Source organism: Martes martes (assembly GCF_963455335.1).
Source record: "Martes martes genome assembly, chromosome: 1".
In the NCBI taxonomy this organism is placed as follows: domain Eukaryota; kingdom Metazoa; phylum Chordata; class Mammalia; order Carnivora; family Mustelidae; genus Martes; species Martes martes.
In genome coordinates, this window is record NC_137888.1 from 202,903,465 (window position 1) to 202,924,760 (window position 21,296).

Below are 21,296 nucleotides of genomic sequence, written 5' to 3' on the forward strand. Positions count from 1 at the left end.
GGTGGGAGGCAGGGAGGCGGGCAGGTGGAGACTAGCCGAGACTGATGGGCCCTGCTAGTGCGAGGCATGAGGTCAAACTGCCTGGTCATAGGTAGGAAAGGATGAAGATGAGCTATGGGGATAGTGGGGAGCCATGGTGGGTATAGGAGTAGGGCTGTCTCCTCAGGTGTGTACAGGGTAGACCAGGTCCAGCAGGGGCCTTCCAAAGTGCCACAGCCCCCAGGAGCAGTAGGGACACATGGGGCCAGGGGAGTGCCCTTCCTTGGGGGGAAATGACCTGCGGCTGGGGAAAGGGCAGTGATGGCACTGTTTTATTGTTTCTTCCCACCAGGCCGGCTCGCAGGGGCTGCCCCTGTGCCCATGATGGGGATGGGGATGCCAAGGCCCAGTGGGATCCCCCAGGCCCAGAATGCCAGCAGGGATGGCTGTCCTTGTCCCATGCTCCAGGTGAGGAGATGAAAGCAGGGGTCAGGGTCCTGCTTTTGAAGGACGGGCTGGGGGTGGGTGTTTATTTTAGAAAGGAAGAACAGACAAAGAATAATAAGCCTGGGATGAAAGGGGTCCAGGGGTCAGGGGCTCTGGGCCTTAGGCTTCTGGACAGCCCCGCTGGCTCCAGCCTTGGCCCGAGTTCTAAGGTGGCCTGGGAATCCAAGGGGCGCAGGAGACAAGGTCAGGAGGGCCCGTGGGGCAGAGTGTACCCTGCTCCCTGGGCAGCCTGGCCATCCTGTCCTTTCAGGGGATAACATCTCTATCCCCGCGGTCCAGGGTCCAGGGCCAATGTCTGCTTCTTTGAACCCTGTCATGCCTTAGCTTTGCTGTGGCCACGTGCTCCCCAGGTCCTTCACTGGACTCCCCTGCAGCCCCTCAACGCTGCCCAGAGGCATCATGGCCATCACGCCCTGAGTGCGCCTCAGCTGCAGGAGGTGCCCCCAGCACTCTGATCCCATGGCCCCTTCTGTATGCTAGGCTCTGCATGGGCACTGGTACTTGGTGGAGATAGCCCTGCCCCTGCCCTCAGTAGCCTGTGTTATGGTGGGAACACGGATTCCCCAGTCCCTCCCAAGGAGCACATTACCCCCGTGTCACACACCCAAGCAGTCCCTGCAATCACTGTCCAGTGCCCAACTGACTGCTCTGTCCTCGCCCTCCTTCCAGCACCTCCCACAGGCTGCCCAGTGAGTGCTGGGGCTCCCCAGGCCTGGGTCTTGGGGCCTTTCCAGTCTCTGCACATTCCCAGGTCACCTGGCCCTTGGAGGCACAAGCGCCTTCCAGACGGCAGGCACCGACTGGATTTCAGTTCTTGGAGCTGATAGCAGAGCCTGCAGGTTAAGGGCTCAGTTCCATGAGACCGTCCCCTACTCCAGGCACCTGCCACAAGTCTCTGGCCACTGGTTATGAATCAAGTGTTCCCACGGCTCCCTCCTAGGTTTGCTCGAATGGCTCACAGCACTCAGGAGAACACTTCCAGCCGCCAAACAGGAGGCAGATGCTGAAGGCAGGGTGTGGGGAATGGCACTGGGCACCCATGCCCTTCTCCAGGTGTGCCCCCCTCCCACATTTCCTATGTTCGCTCAACCCATGTGGTGTTGGGGTTTTTATGGAGGTTCCATATATGTAGGTATGATGAAATCACCAGCCTTTGGCTGTTGCACTCCATCTCCAGCCAGAAACCAGAGACAAGACTCAAATACTTATTACACAGTATTCCCTGTCCCCAGCCTTGAGGGTGGGCCTTAGTCCCCAGACTGCTGCTCTCCCCATCCCACCTGGCCACCTTTTCACCTGCCCCTAAACCCACTCCCCGCAGGTTTTTGCATGGGCAGTTCTTCATGTATCTTTTTTTTTTTTTTTAAAGATTATTTATTTATTTATTTGACAGAGAGAGATCACAAGTAGGCAGAGAGGCAGGCAGAGAGAGGAGGAAACAGGCTCCCTGCTGAGCAGAGAGCCCGACGCGGGGCTCGATCCCAGGACCCTGGGATCATGACCCGAGCCGAAGGCAGAGGCTTTAACTCACTGAGCCACCCAGGCACCCCTCTTCATGTATCTTGATAAAAGACCTGTCGTGTCTCAAGACCCCTTCCAGCAATCACCTCTCCCAGGCAGCTTGCCCTGCCAGACCCAACTTCCAAGTTGCCTCTAGCTTGGGGTGCCCCAGTTTACTTCCGGCTCCCCCACACTGGAGTCCCTTGAGGTTGAAGCTCGGAGCCCCCAACCCCCAAGGCCAGGCCCTGACCATGTTTCCTGCGAGTGTTCCCAACTATCCACCTTTTGGGTCAGCTCCAGTGGTGGAAACTTTCCAGCCGGAGGAGGCTGCTTGTTTTGGAAAGTTCCTGGGGGAGCCGCCCCCGCCCGCCCGCCGGGTTCCCACGCTCCCTTATCACTGGGTGCTAGGGGGGCGCAGTGCTGTGCGTGCCTCGCTCCTCCCCAGCTGACCTCCTTGGTCCTGTCCCCTCCCCCCTTCCCCTCCTCTCCTCAGGGAACACTGGCCCCTCCAGCCTGGCTCCGCCAAGCCCTCCTGCTACAGGTAGGGAAACTGAGGCCTCGCAGGGCCCCCTACAACACACCGTGTGAGCTGGGTCAGGAGTGCCTGGTGGGTAGTACAGCTCAGGAAAGGGGAGGCGGAGGCGGCCTGGCTGTGGGCTCTAAGCCCCAGCTCAGCCTTTGGCCCTAGCTTCCACAGCAGCAGCTCGGACCCAGATGCCCAGCCCCACCTCCTGCCTGGTGGCTGGGCCTGCCGCTCTCTCGCAGCCCTAATGTTCTCTTTTGTAAAATGAGGAAAAGTGGCCGCGCGCCCTAATTGGCTGTGATGCTAAGCGAATCCACGCGCCCGATGCGGATGGCCGGGGTCTGTAGCCCACGTGGATGTCCCGCCGCACCCTGTGGGGCGGGAACCCAAGGGCAGGGATGGCTCGGGCCTGCGGGGCCTTGAACCCGAGACCTCCGAGTGCTAGGGCGGTCGCGCCCCTCCTCCCCGTGCGCCCCTCCTCCTTGGCGCGGGTGGGGTGAGGGGCGGGGCGTGGGCGGGGCTGCGGCTCTTTTCTCTGGAGTTCGCGCGCCCCGAGCCCTTGCCGACCGCCACTGTCCGAGTTGACTCTGCACCGGTGAGTGCGGCTCCGGGGCGTGGTGCGGGCTCTCTGGGGACCGCGGTCGACTCGGTCTGCTGGCTCTCGTGTCCCCGCTGACCTTCTGCCCACCCTGCGCCCCTAGCTCTCCGCGATGGAGGCCACAGCCGATTTCGTGGTCGAGAGCCCCGACGTGGTCTACGGTCCCGATACCATCGAGGCTCAGTACGAGTACCGGACAGCGTGCGTCAGCCGCGAGGGCAGCGTCCTCAAGGTAGGCAAGGGACCCGGGCTGGAGGGTGGGAGCTGGGGGAACCAGGGAGCCGGGAGGGGACGGGAATTACCCAACGTCGAAGACTCTGCTCCGATAGTGAGGGAGGAAGGGCCTGTGACCGCAGACTCACCGCGCCGCCCGCCCCTAGGTATACCCCACGTCCACGCGCTTCACCTTTCGGACCGCCCGGCAGGTGCCCCGGCTTGGGGTCATGCTCGTCGGCTGGGGCGGGAACAACGGCTCCACGCTCACCGCAGCCGTGCTGGCCAACCGACTGCGCCTCTCCTGGCCCACGCGCACCGGCCGCAAGGTGGGGGGTCGGGTGGGGCTCGGTCCGAAGTCCCTGCAGGAGGGGGAAGGGCCTTTAGGGGGCGGATCTCTACGAAGGAGGCGACCCTCCGGGGACAGAGCCTAAAGGGGACCGAGCCTAAAGTGCCCGCGTGCTGTCCCGGGTGTGTGTGTGGGGTGTCTTCCAAAGGGGGAGCGGCTTCTGCCTTGGCTCGGAGCCCTGAGCTGAGGCGCCCAGAAGAAAGGCGGAGCTTGAGGGTGCTGGGTGGGGCCGTGGGGGCTGGTGGCTCACGCCACGCCCCACCTCACTCCGCCCCGCCTGCCGCCCCCCAGGAGGCCAACTACTACGGCTCGCTGACGCAGGCGGGCACCGTTAGCCTGGGCTTGGACGCCGAGGGCCAGGAGGTGTTCGTGCCCTTCAGCTCACTGCTGCCCATGGTGGCACCCGACGACCTCGTGTTCGACGGTGGGCGGGGCCCTAGGCAGGGGGCTGGGGTGGGAGGCGGGGCCTGGAGGGGTCCACGTTCGGAGTTGGGCTGAGCTTGGGGGTGTGTCGTCCCCCCGCCCCAGGCTGGGACATATCGTCGCTGAATTTGGCTGAAGCTATGCGGCGCGCGCAGGTACTGGATTGGGGGCTGCAGGAGCAACTGTGGCCGCACTTGGAGGCCCTGCGCCCGCGGCCTTCTGTCTACATCCCCGAGTTCATCGCATCTAACCAGAGTGTGCGTGCTGACAACCTCATACTGGGCACGCGCGCACAGCAGGTGTGGCCCCGCCCCAAGCCCTGTATCCCTTGCCACTTGTTGCTCTTGCCTTTTGAGCTTGAGTTACCACCCACCACCCCTCCCCTTCCCACCCCTTCCACGCCCCTCACCCCTTATTGGCCTTTTGTCTCCTCGGTCCCATTCTGAGGTTCCAGACCTCACTTTGTACTTGGGGAACTGAGTAGCCCAGACCTCCCCGGGTCAAGGGGCCTGTACAATCCCTTTCCCTCCCCACCCAGCTTGAGCAGATCCGTAGGGACATCCGTGACTTCCGGTCCAGCGCTGGGCTAGATAAGGTCATCGTGCTGTGGACGGCGAACACTGAGCGCTTCTGTGAAGTTGTCCCAGGCCTCAATGACACCGCTGAGAACCTGCTGCAGACCATCCAGGTGGGTGCATCCAGGGTTGGAGAGAGGGGTCAGGACACGTCCCAAAGGATCCCTCCCTGCTGATTCCCCACCTGTGTCCACAGCTGGGCCTGGAGGTGTCGCCCTCCACTCTCTTCGCTGTGGCTAGCATCTTGGAGGGCTGCGCCTTCCTCAATGGGTCCCCACAGAACACACTGGTGCCCGGGGCGCTTGAGCTCGCCCGGCAACGACGTGTCTTCGTGGGTGGTGACGACTTCAAGTCAGGCCAGACCAAGGTCAAGTCCGTCCTCGTGGACTTTCTTATCGGCTCTGGCCTCAAGGTGCGTGGGCCTGGGGGGTGCATAGCTCAGGAGCGGGAAGGGGCTGGGCTGGACCCCAAGCACCAGGCTTGTGGCCGCGGGGCTTTTGTGCCCTGGGGCCTGCAGCTGCCGCGGGGCCCCTTGTTCCCACAGACCATGTCCATCGTGAGCTACAACCACCTGGGCAACAATGACGGGCAGAACCTGTCGGCGCCACCACAGTTCCGCTCCAAGGAGGTGTCCAAGAGCAGCGTGGTGGACGACATGGTGCAGAGCAACCCGGTGCTCTACGCGCCCGGGGAGGAGCCCGACCACTGCGTGCGTGGGCCGTAGGCCGCTGGGGGACCGGGGGCAGGGGGGAAGCCCCTGGCGAAGCAGGGCAGGGCCCCCGTGACCTGTGCTGTCCCCCAGGTGGTCATCAAGTACGTGCCGTACGTGGGCGACAGCAAGCGCGCACTGGACGAGTACACCTCGGAGCTGATGCTGGGCGGCACCAACACTCTGGTGCTGCACAACACGTGCGAGGTGCGGGGCCCGCCGGGGCGGGAGTGGGGCCGCCTGCCGGCCCCGCCCACCTCCTGACCTGCCGGCCCCGCAGGACTCCCTCTTGGCGGCGCCCATCATGCTCGACCTGGTGCTGCTGACCGAGCTGTGCCAGCGTGTGAGCTTCTGCACGGACGCCGACCCAGAGCCGCAGGGCTTCCACTCGGTGCTGTCGCTGCTCAGCTTCCTGTTCAAGGCGCCACTGGTGCCACCCGGCAGCCCGGTGGTGAACGCGCTCTTCCGCCAGCGCAGCTGCATCGAGAATATCCTCAGGTGGGCCTCGGCTTTGGGGTCCCCATCGGAGGCCCGCACGTCCGCTGGCCGCCTCGGCACGGGGACTGGAGGGCCTGGAGGCTGTGGAGCCCCCGGCCTCAGAGTCCAGCCCCACTCAGTCCTGACCTTTCCCCCAGGGCCTGTGTGGGGCTCCCGCCGCAAAACCACATGCTTCTGGAGCACAAGATGGAGCGCCCCGGCCTCAAGCGAGTGGGGCCTGCGGTAGCCACCTGCCCTGTGCCTTGCAAGAGAGGAGCAGCGCCCACTGCCCCCAATGGCTGTACGGGTGATGCCAATGGGCTCTCACAGGCTGAGGCACCCCAGATGCCCACCACTTAAGGCCATGGCCATCCTTCTCCCCCAAAACTCTTGCCCCACTGCCCCCTCAGGACCCAACCCTTCCAAGACCCCTGAAGACAATAAAGCCAGTACCACTCTCGGCCACAGCATCATCTGTGGGTTCTCAGTGCCTGCGACCTAAACCTAGCCACCCCCCAACTCCAGCCCCATCTCCCATCTTTCTCATGGTAGACTCCTACCTACCCTTCCCAAACTGACACCCCAGCTCTTGAAACTTATAGAACCCTGAGGCCTCTGCCTAACCCCTGATGGGAGGACGTGGCCACAAGCCACAGCGAAGAAATCTGAAGACCAGATACCAAAAACCAAAACCAAGTTACATTTATTGGTGGGGCCCACCCCTGCCGTCCAGGGGAAAGGAGGTCCCCAAGGAGCCCCCGGGGACAAAATAGAAATGGCGAGAAGGGCCTATACAGGAAAGAACGTCTCTGAGGTCCTTGCGTTTTGTTTTGTTTTTTATAAAATGAGAGTCCTTCGTGTGGGGCCTCCCAGGCTGTCCAATCCTTGAACTGGATGGAGTACAGTCGCCCGAGGTGTGACCTCAGACCCTCACCCAGCAGACTGCCCCAGCCCCGGACCTTGGTCCCAGGCAGGGGCACTGGGCAGAAGCCGAGGCCGGCAGTGGGCAAGGGGCTGCTGCCCCATCACACGCTCATGGTCATCCCGGGCGAGTACTGCGGAGAGACGAGGGGGTGGCGCGCGGAGGCGGGCTCAGCTCTGGCCTATGCTGGGACCCGCCCCCCGGGGAGAATGGGGGACGGGGCGGGGCGGAGGAAGGGGAGGAGAGAAGTGGCGATGCGTGGGGAGACCGCCCTGGGGTTGCGGGTCCCAGGATGGGGTGGGGACAGGGGGGAGGGCCGGTGAGATTAGGGCGGGAGTGGGGGAGGGAAAGAGAGGGGAGGGGAAGGATGCCGCGGCCGCCCCCCCACCTGGCCCGCCGCGGTCACGGTCTTGCTCTTGCCCCCCGGCCGCCCCGCCGGGGCCTGCCCGCCAGGCCCCTCCGGCCCGACGCCGCCGCGGGGGGGGAGTCGACGCAGTCGCTTACGCTTTCGCTCGGGAACGGGTGCAGGAAGGTCCCGGCAGCCGCCATCTCGCCGTCGTCCCGCGGGGTGCCCGGGGCGTTGCTCAGGCCCGCCACGGCGCCGGGGGAGCTCTGGGGGCGGCCACGGTCAGCCGGGCCCTGCCCATCGCTCTGACCCAGCCCACATCCCCGCACCCAGGGAGTCCCAGGTCCCGCCCCCACGCAGGAGCGCGGCCCCTCACCTTCGGCAACCCGTCCATATCGCCCGAGCCTGTGGACCGACAGACCGCGGACCGTGGCTCAGATGTGCCTGTGCCAGGCCAGCACCAATCTCCCGCTCTCCCCAGCCCAGGGTCAACTAACCCCTTCCTGAACTTGACGCATGGCCCTACCTCCGTCCCTGGGCCCAACCCGCTGGGACCCCGCTGGGGGTCCCGGATGGAGGGTTCGGACGGGGGCCGGTGATGGCACTCTTGGTTTAGTTGCTGGAACTCCCCACCCCCCCCCCCCCCGCACACCTTCCACCACTTCCCCCCTCGCAGCCCCTGCCAGTGGACTTGGGGCGCAACCGGGATGCCGGCAGAGAAACGAGGGAGAGGGGGCGGGAGCAACCGCCAGGGGGCGCAGAAGGCTCGCGAAGTAGAGGGGGTGGGGAGTGAGGTGTGTGTCTCGTCTCAACGCCCACTCACCCAGGGATCCGTTCACGTGGTGAGGCTCCATCGCACTCATGGCCGCCATGGGGCCCTCCGGACCAGGGCCGAGCGGGAACTGCGGGCGGGGGGCAGCGTGGGACTAGGGCCATCAAATCCCCGGCGGGGCCGCCGCCTGCCTAACACCCACCCTGGAACCCCCCCAACTCACATTAGCCCTGCCGGCGCCTGGCCCAATGGGGTTCATGATAGTGTACATGTTCTCGCTGGAGTTGGTGGAGTCTGGGGAAGATATCAGGGCGTAAGGGGAAGGGCTGCGAGGACTTCTCCAGGAACACACACCCCTCCCTGTACCCCGCCCAGGCTGCAGTACCTCCAGGGCTGGGCATGATGGGTGTTCCAGGGGGCCCACCTCCTCCTGGGGGTCCCTGCACAATGAAGGAGACAGAAGGTGAGAAAGACCCCCCCCCATCTGCCAACCACCACCCTGGCCCCCTGGTTCCAGTGACCCAGCCACTGCGCCACTCAGTCACTCACCGTGTAGCTGCCGGGGGAGGAGGAGGAATAGGGAATCTGGGGAGAAGGGCAGCCATGACAAGTTGCCCCTCTGTACCCCCACACCGCTCACCTGCTCATCCACCCACCACCCTCCCTGGGCTGCCAGCCCGCCTCTCACCGAGTTTCCACTGGGGCTGGCCCAGGGGCCTCGCACTCCAGGGCCCCTAGAAGACACAGTGGGTGGACCCCAGGGTGAGGCCAGGTGGTACACAGCCCCCCACTACACACTTCGTGACCTCCCCCACTCTGCCCCACGGGCCCCCAAACAGGGCCGCAGAGCAACCCATGTTGGCTGAGAGTTGGTACCCAGGGATAGATTCCAGTCAGCCTCCGAATCCCATCCTATCACTCACTGGGGCCTTTGGGCCTCAGTTTCCCCCCAATACAGAGTAAACCACCAGAGCGGTTGTGCAGACTGAGTATGCCCCAGCAGAGTCAGCCCACGAAGCTGGGTGGTGGCCTTACATGTTCATGGTGGGCAGGCCTGGGCCGGCGAGGGAGTTGGGTGGGGGCCGCATGCCACCTCCGTAGCTCTGGGAAGGCAAAAGCATGGTGAGTGCAGGCCAAGATGTCGGGGGAAGCCCCGGAAGTGCACCCTCTCTCCTGGCCCAGCCCTTACCTGGGGTCCAATGCTGGCCATGCCCCGTGGAGGTGTCACTCTCTGCATCGGGCCCAGGCTAGGATGCCCTGGGGGGGAGGGAGGCAGGAGGAAGGGGGCTCAGGCCAGGAATACTCTCCAGTGTGAACATGCACTGGAGGGGGGTGGTTCTGCACCAGGAGACAGCAGGGACAAGGAACTTGGAGCTGAGGGTGGCAGCAGCGGGAGCTTCCCTACTCACCCTGAGCACGCGGGGAGGGTTCCATGGTGCCAGGGAGGAGGGGCTGGGAGCCGGGGAGCCCCACAGGAGGCTGCAGAGGGGGTGTTACAGCACTGAGCGTGGGTACCCCCACGCTGGCCCAACTCCTGCCCCCCCTCCCCTCATCCCTCTCTCACCTGACTCGGCATCCGCAGGGTGGGCCGGGGGCCCCCTGGGAACCGCGGTGACATGAAGGGCTGGAAGAGGTGGGCCGGGGATCAGCACCTCCCACCGCCCGCTCACCCCCCAAAGCTACCCCATTCCTGCAGCCGCCCGGGCCCCCAGCCTGGACAGCCCCCCTCCTCCAGGACCAGCCAGCAAACCAGAGCCAGCCAGTGCCCGGTGCATGAGTGCAGTGGGGCTGGGGGCTCCATCTGCTGGGATGTGCGTGTGCAAAGGGGCGGGGCATCACAGGTCCTTACCTGAACATGAGGCCCCATCATGGGGGCGTTGGGGTTGTGGGGGGGCTGCTGGGAGCCGGGGGGGCCCTAGGAGGACAGAACCAGGTGGGTTGGGAGGAGCGAGGTCCACTGAAGCTTCACTGTTTTCTGTGGCCCTACTGAGCCTGGCCAGGGAGGGTGAGGGGATGCCATGGAGGTGGGAGGGTGGGCCAGCCCAGCGTTCCCCGGAGGGGAAGACGGGGTTTGGAGTGAGGGGCCCTAAGGGAACAGTCACAGGCAAGACCCATGGCTCAGAGAGCCATGCTCTGAGGCCCTTAGCAACCAGGCCCGCACCGGCTAACCTCACAGAGATGCCACCCTCTCCTGCCTTGGGGCCCAGCCCAAACGGTCCCACCCCTGCCCTTGCCACCAAAGCCACCACACAAATACCCACCTCCTGGAAAGCCCCTGACCCACCTGCGGCCGGCCCAGGCCTCTCCCTGTAAGACCCCCCCAACCCCGCCACCACCATCACGGCCCATGCCTTCACCCTCCAACACATGCCCACTCGAGTTGGAGAACAAGGGGCACCGGCCCCGGCTGTACCTGGAAGAAGCCGGGGGCCATGGGGCCTGCTGCCATCGCATCGTTGGGGGCCATGCTCCCCATCACAGGACTGGGGGCTGCTACAGCACTCTGCAGGGGTGAGGAAGACCAGGAGAACTAGCTCTCGTGACTACCTGCTGAGTGCCCCCTCCTATCTGCAAACAGCCCACTCTGCAGAACAAGGAGCCTGGGCCGTGGGATCCTCCACCTCCACCCCGGTGAGGGTGTGAGGACGCCTGGAGGGTTCTCTACATGAAGGAGGAGCCGCTGCCCCTGTCCCCAGCCTGGTTTCAGCTGCCCTGACTCAGGGCTGCTCATTTGTCTTCAAACGTGCCCTGTGGACACAGGCTTTGCCTTTTTGCAGCACCCAAGACACTGGCAGTGGTTGGGGCCCTGCCTGACGCCGCCCACAGCCCAGGGAGGAGGCCAGAGACCTGGGGATCCTGGCTCCTAAGGAGTCAGTCCCAAGCCTGAGGATTCTGGGGGTCTGAAGATGCCAAAGACCCAGGACCCCCGTGGGCACGTGCCTCCCCATCTGGCACGGCTCGCTCTTCCCATCGGAATTTCACCTCAGACTAGTGGGCGCGTCGTCCCTGACTCTAGCCCCAGCCCCACACGCCCCAGGTTCTCCTGGCTGGGAAGACAGACTAGCTGGACTCCCAGCTCTGCCCAAGACACCCAAATAAACAGAAATCAACTGGCAGCTTCAAGGTGAACCTCCCTCCCAGAGGGCTCCGCCAGGGAGCTGTGGGGCAGAGCACTCCCCCCTCCAGTAAGGAGGGGAGGAAGAGCAGGACTACGGGGGGGGGGGGTGTCCAGGCTCCAGACCTCTCTTCAGTTGGAGGAGGGGAGAAGACCGGGTGCTAGACAGGGGAGTTCCCATGTCAGCCAAGGGTGGAGATGCTGGTGGCAGGCCAGAGCTGGCAGGGGGACAGGCTGACAGGCCACTTCCTCTGGTAGGTTCCAAGTCCCAGGCTTGTCTGCCTTTGGGAACAGAGGAGGGAGGAGGGAAATGGAGGCCTAGTCTACAGGGTAGAGGGAACACGTTAAAGGACAGGGAAGGAGGACTCTGCAAGGACTGAGTAAAGATAGTACTTCTGTGGGGGCCCCTCCACTCCTGCCTGTCTGGATCATCTGCACCCACTCCACCCCCAACGGGATCTGAGAGGGAGGGTACGGTCTGCCTGGGGCACAGCTCTTCCCGGGACTGACACAAGCCATCACGTGGGGATGCTCAGGGATTTGTAAAACTGCAGCCACTTCGGCTCAGAGAAGTGAAGCATTTTGCCCACAGTCACACAGCATTTCCTGCTCCACAGAAGCAGGGAGAGGGCCCCTTGGCTGGGTCAGAGCAGGACCCCTGGAGACATGCAGTATTGCAAGCTGCCCCCCCCCACTTCCTGCCCCTTCTCAAAGATCAACCTCCAAAGGTCTCCTACCCAGGTCCCAAGCTGGGGGGGGGGGGGCGGGAGACATGCCTTCCCGGCCTATGGTGACTAAAAACAATCCCAGGACCCACCACCAACCTTTTGAAAGCCCAAGAGACCCTAGGAGTGGGGGGATAAAGCTCTCACACCCTCCAAACTGCCAGGTCCCCCCTGCCTCCACCCATCCCCCCACGGACACACACAGCCTGACAGCTGGAGCGACTACTGTATTCTCCAAGGCGCCTGCCTCAGTGGCCGAAGGAGGCACTTCTGAGCCTTTGGTCTGTCAACTCCCCCCAACCTACCCCACAGAGAGGGTGGGAGAGCAGTCCCACCTTTCAAGCCACAGCAGGCGCCAAAGCATTTCCTGGTCAGGAGGGGGGGGGGGCGGCCGCTCTCTGGGCTGCCAACGAGGTGTGGGGGCAGGGAGAAGATGGGGCACCCCTCACCCACTGCGGCTCCCCAACTCTAGGCCCAGAAAGGTTAATACAGGGCCCACCTTCACTGGCGAGTGGCCTGAGCTAGACGCCCCCACGTCAATCATCCACCCGGAAACGCCCTGGCCCATCCCACGTTGCTATGACGATGGGCTGGGCGCGCTAGCGTTTCCTGGAGACGCCGCAGTCGGCTGCCGGGAGGGGTGAACTGAGCCCCCACTCAGGGGGCCCCGACCGTGCAGGGGAGGCAAGCACGGAACTCCCCCCAGGTTAGAGCAGAGGCCCGGCAGGATGTGCGCCCGCAGCTACAGGGAACCCGTCACCCGGGGCCGGGGCGCTCCCTTCCCCCCCACCACGCCCGCTGTGCCCGCACCATCTCCCCCGACGCACTCCGCTGCCATGGTAACCGTCGCGCTCCCAGAAGCGCGCTCCCGCCGAAGTGGAGAACGCTGTGCTCCGCCTTCCTGCCCTCCCCAGAGGGGCCCTGAGAGGCCGCTAGGGGCGGGGACAGAGGAGAGGCCGCGGTAGGGGTGGGGAGGGAAGGGAGCACCAGCAGGCTGGGAGGGGGCTAGGGCCCGACTGGGAATGAGCGCCCACGCGGAGTCATGCACACACACAGCTCCAGACACCCCTGGAGCCCCATTCTGGCAGAAGAGGGACGGGGAAGGGGGCGGGGGCGGGCGGGACGCATAGGGGCAGTGGAACCCAGTGGGGACCAACAGTGTGACCCGGGCTCCCATGCACATTGTACAACAGGTGCGGAGCGGCTTCCGGACATGATGGTTACCCCTCGCGGACTGCACCCCAGCTCTAGAAAGGCCGTCACTTGCGGGGTGGGGGGAGGAAGCACTTTTTGTGGGGAGGCGGTGCACGACCTTGACCAATTGCAGAGCGATTGGTTGGCGGGATGGGCAACGCCCTGGGAGGCCCGAGAGGGCACAGCAGGGCGGACTGCTCAGGCAGTGAAGCCGGCAGCTGTAGGAGAGTGGGTGCACAAGGGGGGGGGGCGGGTGTAGAAGGGAGAACTCGCCTAGAGCTGCACCGCCCCTAGACGCCAGCTGAGCTGCTGCTTCCCCCTTGAGTGGGCCTGGAGGCCCCAAGCCCTTCCTGCCCAGCCGGAGACTTCTCTGAGAAGCCAGGTGGCCAAGCCCCACAGCCAGGACCAAGAGGATAAAGAAAGGGGCAGCCATCTGCTCCCCATGACGAGATGCCACCAGCCCTTTCATGTTATCCCCCCTCTCCAGATAGGCCTTGGACCCGCACTCTACCTGCACGGAAACTGGGGTCAACAGCCCCAATCACCAAGCAAAGTCATGAAGTGTGCCTGTGCTGGGCCTCTACTGCTGGAGGATGCCCCTGCCCCTTAGCCAAGCCCATTGCCCCAGGGGCTCAAAAAGGCTGGGGTGGGAGGGGCTATGCCATGGTGGGCCCACCGCCCAACACAAACACACCCCCCACCCTGGGCAGATGGGGAGGCAAAGCTCCCTACTCCGGGCTCCCAAGGGATTCAGATGAGGGGGAGGTGAGGTAGGGCTGGAGTCAGGGAGGTGGGGGGGTGCAGTAGGGACCCTCAGGAGCTGGGTGCAATGGAAGGAGCCTCCCCTACCCCGTGAGTGATCCTAGACTGAGGGCATAGGGAAGCCCTAGAAGTGGCCAAGATCCCAGATTAAACCCCAACACCAGACCCACCTGCCCACCCCAGCCAGCCTCAGGCCACGCAGGCCCCCAAAGCCCCAGGCCCTGAAACTGGCCCATGCCCAAGAGCCCTGATCCAGGTCCATGGGGCAGGGACTCACGTAGTCCTGGAAGGCCTTGGCCTCATTCGAGTGCTCACACGCCTCTCTGCGGTCAGGTGCTGCACAGTACAAGTCCCAGAACACGCTGTGGGCGGCAGGGAGGGGGGACGACGATGGTTTCCCTAGGCGTCCCCACCCATTCCCCCTCCGCCCCCCCCACCAGCCCCACACGCACCACCACCAGGAATGCAGGAAGCCTGGGGGCTCGCCCAGCGTAATGTTCTTCTCCCATCGGATCTGCAGGGGAAAAGCAAGATGGTGAGGGGGCCTGCTGCGCAGCCCCGCCTGACCTCTTCCAACGTGAGGCAGCCCCAGCCCAGCCTGGTGCCTGGGGAATGGGGAACCAGCCACCCCAAGCAAGGGTGCAGAGAAGTGGGCATAGATCCTCAGATGGCCAGACAGATGCCCTGATCCCAGCCCACAGGCCTCGACCCCCCCAGCCCTCAGTCCCCAGAGCCAACACAGGAGCAACCCAACCCTACCACTGGAGCCCCAGTGGAAGCGGGTGGAGAGGACGCCAGGGTATGGGTAGTAAGGAAGGACCCCGCCTGGGGGGCTCTGCCTGGCAGGGCTGGCTTACCTCGGACAGAAAGGTCTGGGCTGACTTCTGGGCACCGACGTGCAGCAGGTACTCGTACACATACAGCGCCAACCTGCAGGCAGGGTGCCGACCAGTTCAGGCTCTCCGGAGGCCTGCAGCCGGCCCCACAAGCCCCTCCCCAAGGGTCCCCGGGAGAGGCCTCGGTGAGCCCTTTCGTGACACCATCCTCAGCCTTACTCACTGCCCCTCACTGGTTCCCCAACTGCCCCCGCCATCTCTCCCACCCTGACATGATGCCTTCATCAGGTGCTCAGACCTGCCAGCTCCTACACATCCATCAACACCCAGCTGGCAGGCCCTTCATCTAGGCAGGACTCCTGCAGTCCCCGATCCCTGACTTGCAAGCCACCCATTCTGCTCAGTTCCACATCCCCTTGTGGGCCAAGTCCTGGCCCTGTCCTGCCAGTGTTGAGACCCCAGAACAGCCTTCATCCCAGGACGATCTGGCCAGGAGAAAGGGCTCCTGGACGTCACTCCAGATTCTACCCTGGGTGGGGTCTCCCAGCGGGTACCTGAAGCCATGTGGCCAGGGCTCAACACCTAATTTCCTTCTGGCTTTCTCTGCTATGGAAAGAAAGGTGCCCTCTAACCTGAGGTCTTCCTCCTCCAGATGCCCCCATAACCCCATTTTCTTTCTCAGGTCCAGCGCCCATCTACCCATGGTGGCCATGACCCAGCTCCACCAGCGCCGCAGGGGTAGTGTGGACAAGTGAGGGCAGGTGACGGGCCATGGGGCCGGCGGTGCCACTTGGCTGCCATGGCGCTGCCTTGTGGAAACACAGTACCCAGTACTCCTGTATGGACCAGCCTGGCTGCTACCTGCCCCCAGAACAGGCCATCTTCCGACCAGCAGGGTCCTCCACAGGCCACACAGGAATGCCGGGCCCTCTACACCATCTTCTGAGCCTCCACACCCTTGGCCCTGACACCCCTCCCCCATCAGTCCTCCCCACCAGCAAGCAGAAAAACTTCCTGCCTCCTGGGATCACCCACTTCCCAACCATCCACAGCTCCTGGCCTTTCCCAGTGCTCCCAGGAACCTACTGTCCATCCAGGCCCCACATAGGCTGAGAGGGTAGGGTCTAGATCCAAGACCAGGGGGCTCCCCAAGGGCTGCCCTGAGCCAGAAGCCCTTCCAGGACGCCTCCCCACTCAGTTGGCCACCCTCCCCTGGCTGAGGGCCCCATCCTAAAATAACCCTGCTTTGACTCATGTTCCTGTTCTCTCCCACCTTCCCAGCCAGGCTTCTTGGTCCTCACGTCCCCGCTCCCCATCAGATCACCCCCCACTTCCTCAACTCCCTTCAGACCTTGCGGAGGTCATTCTTGCCATTCTGTCCCAGCCCCGGCTCCCTGCCCGCCCCCACCCCCCACTGCTCCTGCTCTTACCCTGGATCCTCTTCCTTCCTCCACCCGTTTTCATTCATTCAACACTTGCCCAGCACATGTGTGCAGTATACGTTACAGACACCTGAACCCTGGAGGCTACCTGATGAGTTCTGTGGTAGGCGGGAAGGTAGTGCGTGCTAGGGAAGGACAAGAAGCAGATGTTTGAGGGGCTGGGGTGGGTGGACCCAGGGCAAGGTGTGCCCTCCAGCTCCCATCGCACCAGATGAGCTGTGACAGCCACCGACGGGGACAGGGCACAGAGGGGCATGGCTCATGGTGGTCCTGCCGCTCCAAGTGTGGGTCTTCCTCAAGACCGGCTGTTGACTCGGCCACATCATCACACCGCTCTCTCAGCCTCCCCGGCCCCATAGCCCCCAGGTTTAGCTGTCCAACTCACTGCTAGGATTCTCTTCCTTTTTAGAGGCTTCCTGAGCCTTCAAGTGGTCTGCATCTGCTGGCCCGGCGTCCATCAGTGAAGGAACAACGGGCTGAAGCAGAGCCAACCAGCCCAGGCCTGCCCGCCCCCTCCCCCACCCTCCGGGCAAGGAGAGAGGCTGGCGGAGAGATCCAGCCAGCCCCTCACCCATTCTGGGGGTCACTACAGGAAGCAGGAAAGTTTGGGGGTGAGATGCCCAGAGATAAGGGAGCAGGATGGGATGGGGGGATCAAGCCTGGCAGGTGTAGGGATAGGGACAGGGAGACTGCAGTCCTGCCCTTTGGGCGTTCTGGCTCAGAAAGCTTCCTGAAGGCTCCTATCCCATCCACCAAGGACTCAACACCGCCAGCCATCAGGTCCTCCCACACCTCCCTTTTGCCCTCAACTGTTCAGGGGTGGCATGTGACCCAGGATGCAGGACCCCACTCCTGCCTGCTCCCCTCCCCCCTCCACTAGCCCTGCCCCAGCTCAACCCTGGGCCCTAGCTGGGTAGCCTCCTTTCCCGCTTTGATGACATCTTTGTGCAGTTGCCCAAACTTGGGGTTCACGTGACATCTTCAACATGCTTCAACAGTGGGCCATCTTCAACATGCTCCCCACCAGCTTCCTCCTTTTCCACCTCCCCTGTCCCATCTGACTTGGGTAGTTTGGCCTTGACTCAAAAAGATACACGGGTGCATGACTATCCACCCAGCCATCCCCCTGAGATCACTGCACTTACTGAATGTAGGGAAAAAACTTAAGGAAAACACTCTCTCTTCTGCTTTGGAGCCCTCCTCTTGCCTTCTCTACCACACTGGGTCCAGGCCACTACCACCTCTTGCTTGGATTTCAACAGGGCTCCCCCAGGGGCTACTCTCTCCCCAGCCTCTAGAGTCTCCACATACATACACACCCTATAGCACTCCTCCTTCAGTCCCTCCAATGCCCCAGCACACGTACAGTGGCCCCACCCCACCCCAGGGCCTTTGCACAGGGTGTTCCCCCACCCGGGGCACTTCCACCTAGAGACCTATGTGGTTCAAATGTCACCTGGCACAGTCTTCTCTGTCACACCTTACCTCCACCTGCCCCATCCACCCTCCAACCACCTTATTTATCCCCTTCTGACACAGGTCTCTGCTCACTGCCTGCAGCTCCTTCTGAAACAGCTTTGGGAGGGCAGGGACTTGGTCTCTTTAGCTCACGACTGAACTTACAACAGCGCCCGGGGCTTCTTGGGCCCCTAGCTACCCCAGATGAATGAACAAACCAACATGGGGACTCCCTCCTGTGAGGACAGGATTGACACAGGCAGTCTGGTAAGCAGCAGTAAAAGTCAGCTTAGTATTTTGACGTTAAGGATTTGGAGTTTTATCCCCAAAGCAAAGAGAAGCCAGAAAACATTTTAAGTTTGTTGGTTTCTCTTAAGTGTTCGTACTCATTTTTACCAGGATAGAGTCTCAGGGAAGGATTGTGAGCTGTTTTGTTTTGAGGGAAAACTTTTGAAGCCTGGACATTAGACCACGCTGTTTGAGACCCCACGCAGGAGCCTCCCACCTGAGGTGTCCCGTCCGGCCCTGATCTCAGTTGCGGGGAAGGGCCTGGGCTCTGAATCCAAATCCTGGCATTCCCACCCCTAACCAGGTTGGCAAATGACCTGGGGAACAAAGAGCACACTCATGGGAGGGGCTTCTGCTGTAAGAGGACAAGAGGACAGGTGGATGGAAGGAACGAGTGACCTAGAGGATACGCGGGGGGGGGGGTGTCCCTCAGACCCCAAGTGTTCACAGGAAGAAATACACACGGGGTTGCTCAGGTGACAGAATGGGACATTAGAGCCTTGGAGACTACAATGTGGCCCCACCACTGTAATGAGCAAGAACTATGGCAGGGGCTCCTGGATGGCTCAGTGGGTTGACCCTCTGCCTTCGGCTCAGGTCATGATCTCAGGGTCCTGGGATCGAGCCCTGCATAGGGCTCCCCCTTCCCCTCTGCCTGCCTCTCTGCCTGCTTGTGCTCTCTCTGTCAAATAAATACATAAAATCTTAAAAAAAAATAAAGAACTATGGCAGGTAACAGAGGTTCTGAGCACTAATACAGTGTCCTTCTCCTGCTTAAAGCCTCTGGACTTGCTCCTGGGGGCTGGGAGACGCCCTCTACTCAGGGCCTTGTATCACTTCCCAACAGAGGGACGCTCCAGCCCATGCATTTCTTTCCCCAAGCTCCTCCACCCTGCTATCCTCAAGGCCAGGCCTTTGGGTGTCTCCTCACCATCTGCCTGGCGGCCTCCATGCTTGCCCCTTCTCCCAGCCAGTGGCCTGGGTGATGACCCCCCACTCACGAATTCGCCCTCTGTCTTCCTCCTCCTGTTCCTTCCCTCTTCTCAAGCCCTTCCTTGGAAGCTTCCCAGTGTCCCCTGGCTCTGCTTAGCCTCCAGGACTCAGTTCAGGGGTTCCTTTCTCAAGAACCTTTTGCTCATCTGCTCTCCAAACAAGGATGCCCACAGCCACACCTGGAAGCCCAGCAAGAGACAGAGCAAACAAAAGGTGATTCCCTCACCTGCTGGGCTGCGGAACAAACTACCCGTGCTCAGGTACCCCTTCTGAAAACCAATCCCAGCAAAAAACACAAGACACCAACCATGGTTGTCATTTACAGAACTATTTAAACCTACCTGGCAGGACTTCACATTGGCAGAACCTCTGGGGCCACAGGGGGAAGGATATAAAGGGGACTAAGGGGACTTCCACTAACCCTGTGACCTTCGTCCTCTTATTTCAAAAGCCTGGAAACCACGGACCAAATGCAAGTGCTAGTTAGTCCTGGGTGGTAGGTGCCCTCCAGGCTGCCCTTTAGGCTGGGAGAGTTTATTATTGGATTCACCATCCACGCACCCAGCAGGTACTCAGTCCATTTCTGGGGCAGGCTGTCCCAGACCTAGTGCTGAGATGAGAAGCAAGAAGTGAGCCCAAGACAGGGACCCGAGAAGGAAGAAGGGCAGGAGGAGGCAGGACTGCCAGCCCGGAGAAAAACAGCACCACAGAGCTAAGGACCTGAGCAGTGTAAGCTCCCCACACCCCCATTTCACAGAGGAAGAAACAGAGGCCTGGAGACAGGAAGTGGCTCCGCTGGTGGCTGCCTGTGTGGGGTGCGCTCCCTGCAGCCTCTCACCCCTGTCTTTGTGAGAATCCTACAAGCCCGTTGTCCGTATTTCAGAAACCGATGCTCAGAGCAACCAGCCATCCTCTCCAGGGTGCCCTCCCCGCTCCCGCCTTCTGAGAGCTCTCCCGTGCCCCAGACCCAGAGACCTCCCTCAGCAGATCGCTTCCTCTCCAGGGCTCAGGCACCCCCACGGATGAAATATGGGATGTGACCATCTGGTGTTTTCTAAACTTTCTTTAGCAGCAGAACCCTATCTCCAAACCAAGGCTTCGATGGGACCCTCTCGAAGAAATGGACAAGCACAGGACGGGTCTGGCCACCCAGGGGGCTGGAAAACAGGCACGACGGGGCCTTTAGCCCCCGCAGGAGATGTTTTTGCAGCAGATCCCAGAGTCCTCCCACTGTGAGCCGTGTGGCCTCCCCAGGGGACCCACCCAGCCGCCACCGCCGGGCTGGGGCCGCCAGCCCTCACGCCTTCTCCTCGCGCAAGCCCTTCCCGACCTGCAGCGGTCCCCAACTGGTCAGACCCCCACCCCACCCCATCCACGGCCCCGGTAACTTCGCTGGAGACCGGGAGATGCCGCTCCGGGGCGCGACCTCGCGCGCACGCGCGATCGCAAACTAGTGCACCCAAGACTCGACGGTCGGGGAGGTCGCGCGCCCCCTCAAATCCTGCGCCCTCGAGTCTCGCGCGCCCCCGCAATGTCGCAACCCCACCAGCGGGTCGGGTCTCCGCAGCCCTCGGGATTCACGCGCCCCCTCAGATCTCGCGAACCTCGGGGCTTCCCGCGCCCCTTCAACTCTCACGACCTCTCGGCTCTCGTGCACCCCGCCCCCCTCCAAACCTCACAACTCCTGGGGTCCCTCGCGCCCCCCGGAGTCTCACGCGCCCCCTCAAATCTCGCGAACTCTCAAGCACCTCACATGCCTTCGATCCAGCACGCTCCCACATATCTCTCGACCCCTCGAGCCCCTCGGGCCTCGCGCGCCCCTCAAATCTCGCGCCCCTCGGGTCTCGCGCGCCCCCGCAAATCTCGCGACCCCTCGAGCGCGCTCGGGCCCCGCACGCCCTGCCCCCGCGCCCACGTGCCCCGCGCGGTGCCCGCCGGCATTGGGGCCCACGGAAGCTGCGCGACCGCCGAGCCCCGCCCCCGGCTCCCGCGGCCCCGGCCCACCGACTCACTTCTCGCGGGCCTGGCTGTCGGAGGGCACGGCCGAGCCCTTGCCCCCCTTGGCGTACATGCTGCTCGGAGCCGCCGCCGCCGCCGCCGCTGCCGCCGGGGCCCACACCTGTCAGGCGGCACCGCGGGCCGCGCTAGCGGTCGCCATAGCTACCCCGCGCCCCGGGCCTCACCGCCCCGAACCCCGCGCGAGCACCGCGGGCATCGTCCGCGCGGGGGAGCTCCAGACGGCCAAGGCGGCGGCGGCGGCGGCAGCGGCGGCAGCTCCAGCTTCAGCTCCAGCCACGGGTTTTATTTTCTTCCTCTCTTCCCTCAGCGCGGGCTGTTCCGGGAAGCGCGCGCCCCCTCCTCCCGCCGCGCGCGCCCCCGCCTGCCGCCTCCCTGCCGCCCGCGGGCGCCGCTCTTAAAGGGGCGATGGCGGGCGCGCGGATGGGTCCCTCTGTGGGGACCGTGGGCCGGGCGCGCACGCGCAGTGCCCGCCGCGGGAGGGGGGGCGGGTACTCACACGCAGGCACGGGTGGGGACGGCCACCTGGGGACACGCAGCAGGATACAGTCGATCACGGATACACGCACACTCC

The 21,296-nt window shown here is 63.3% G+C and overlaps 2 protein-coding genes across 10 annotated transcripts; one reads left to right on the plus strand and one right to left on the minus strand.

The window, feature by feature from the left end:
• Positions 1-154: 154 nt before the first annotated feature.
• ISYNA1 (inositol-3-phosphate synthase 1) lies at positions 155-6,552 on the plus strand. Of its 6 annotated transcripts, XM_080824010.1 has the most exons (13): positions 155-447; positions 1,427-1,539; positions 2,480-2,527; positions 3,211-3,339; positions 3,488-3,649; positions 3,961-4,093; positions 4,198-4,391; positions 4,631-4,780; positions 4,864-5,079; positions 5,212-5,376; positions 5,470-5,583; positions 5,657-5,874; positions 6,012-6,552. In XM_080824010.1, the coding sequence occupies exons 1-13, from the start codon at positions 273-275 to the stop codon at positions 6,211-6,213; spliced, it is 2,019 nt and encodes a 672-aa protein (XP_080680136.1). In that variant the 5' UTR covers positions 155-272; the 3' UTR covers positions 6,214-6,552. The 6 variants fall into 6 exon arrangements, with proteins under 6 accessions (XP_080680136.1, XP_080680135.1, XP_080680137.1 ...); XM_080824009.1 differs by having other exon boundaries at positions 4,864-5,376; XM_080824011.1 differs by lacking the exon at positions 1,427-1,539 and having other exon boundaries at positions 398-447; positions 4,864-5,376.
• SSBP4 (single stranded DNA binding protein 4) lies at positions 6,532-21,097 on the minus strand (the record flags this gene model as incomplete). Of its 4 annotated transcripts, XM_080824080.1 has the most annotated exons (18): positions 20,719-21,097; positions 14,547-14,619; positions 14,142-14,203; positions 13,967-14,051; positions 10,307-10,396; positions 9,743-9,808; positions 9,458-9,517; positions 9,303-9,372; positions 9,083-9,150; positions 8,929-8,996; positions 8,582-8,627; positions 8,443-8,478; positions 8,279-8,333; positions 8,117-8,187; positions 7,945-8,023; positions 7,498-7,526; positions 7,280-7,387; positions 6,532-6,908 (listed from the first exon to the last, which is right to left on the minus strand). In XM_080824080.1, the coding sequence occupies exons 1-18, from the start codon at positions 20,775-20,777 to the stop codon at positions 6,879-6,881; spliced, it is 1,155 nt and encodes a 384-aa protein (XP_080680206.1). In that variant the 5' UTR covers positions 20,778-21,097. The 4 variants fall into 4 exon arrangements, with proteins under 4 accessions (XP_080680206.1, XP_080680207.1, XP_080680204.1 ...); XM_080824081.1 differs by lacking the exon at positions 9,743-9,808 and having other exon boundaries at positions 20,719-21,072; XM_080824078.1 differs by lacking the exon at positions 6,532-6,908 and having other exon boundaries at positions 7,178-7,387; positions 20,719-21,035.
• Between the last annotated feature and the right edge of the window lie 199 nt (positions 21,098-21,296).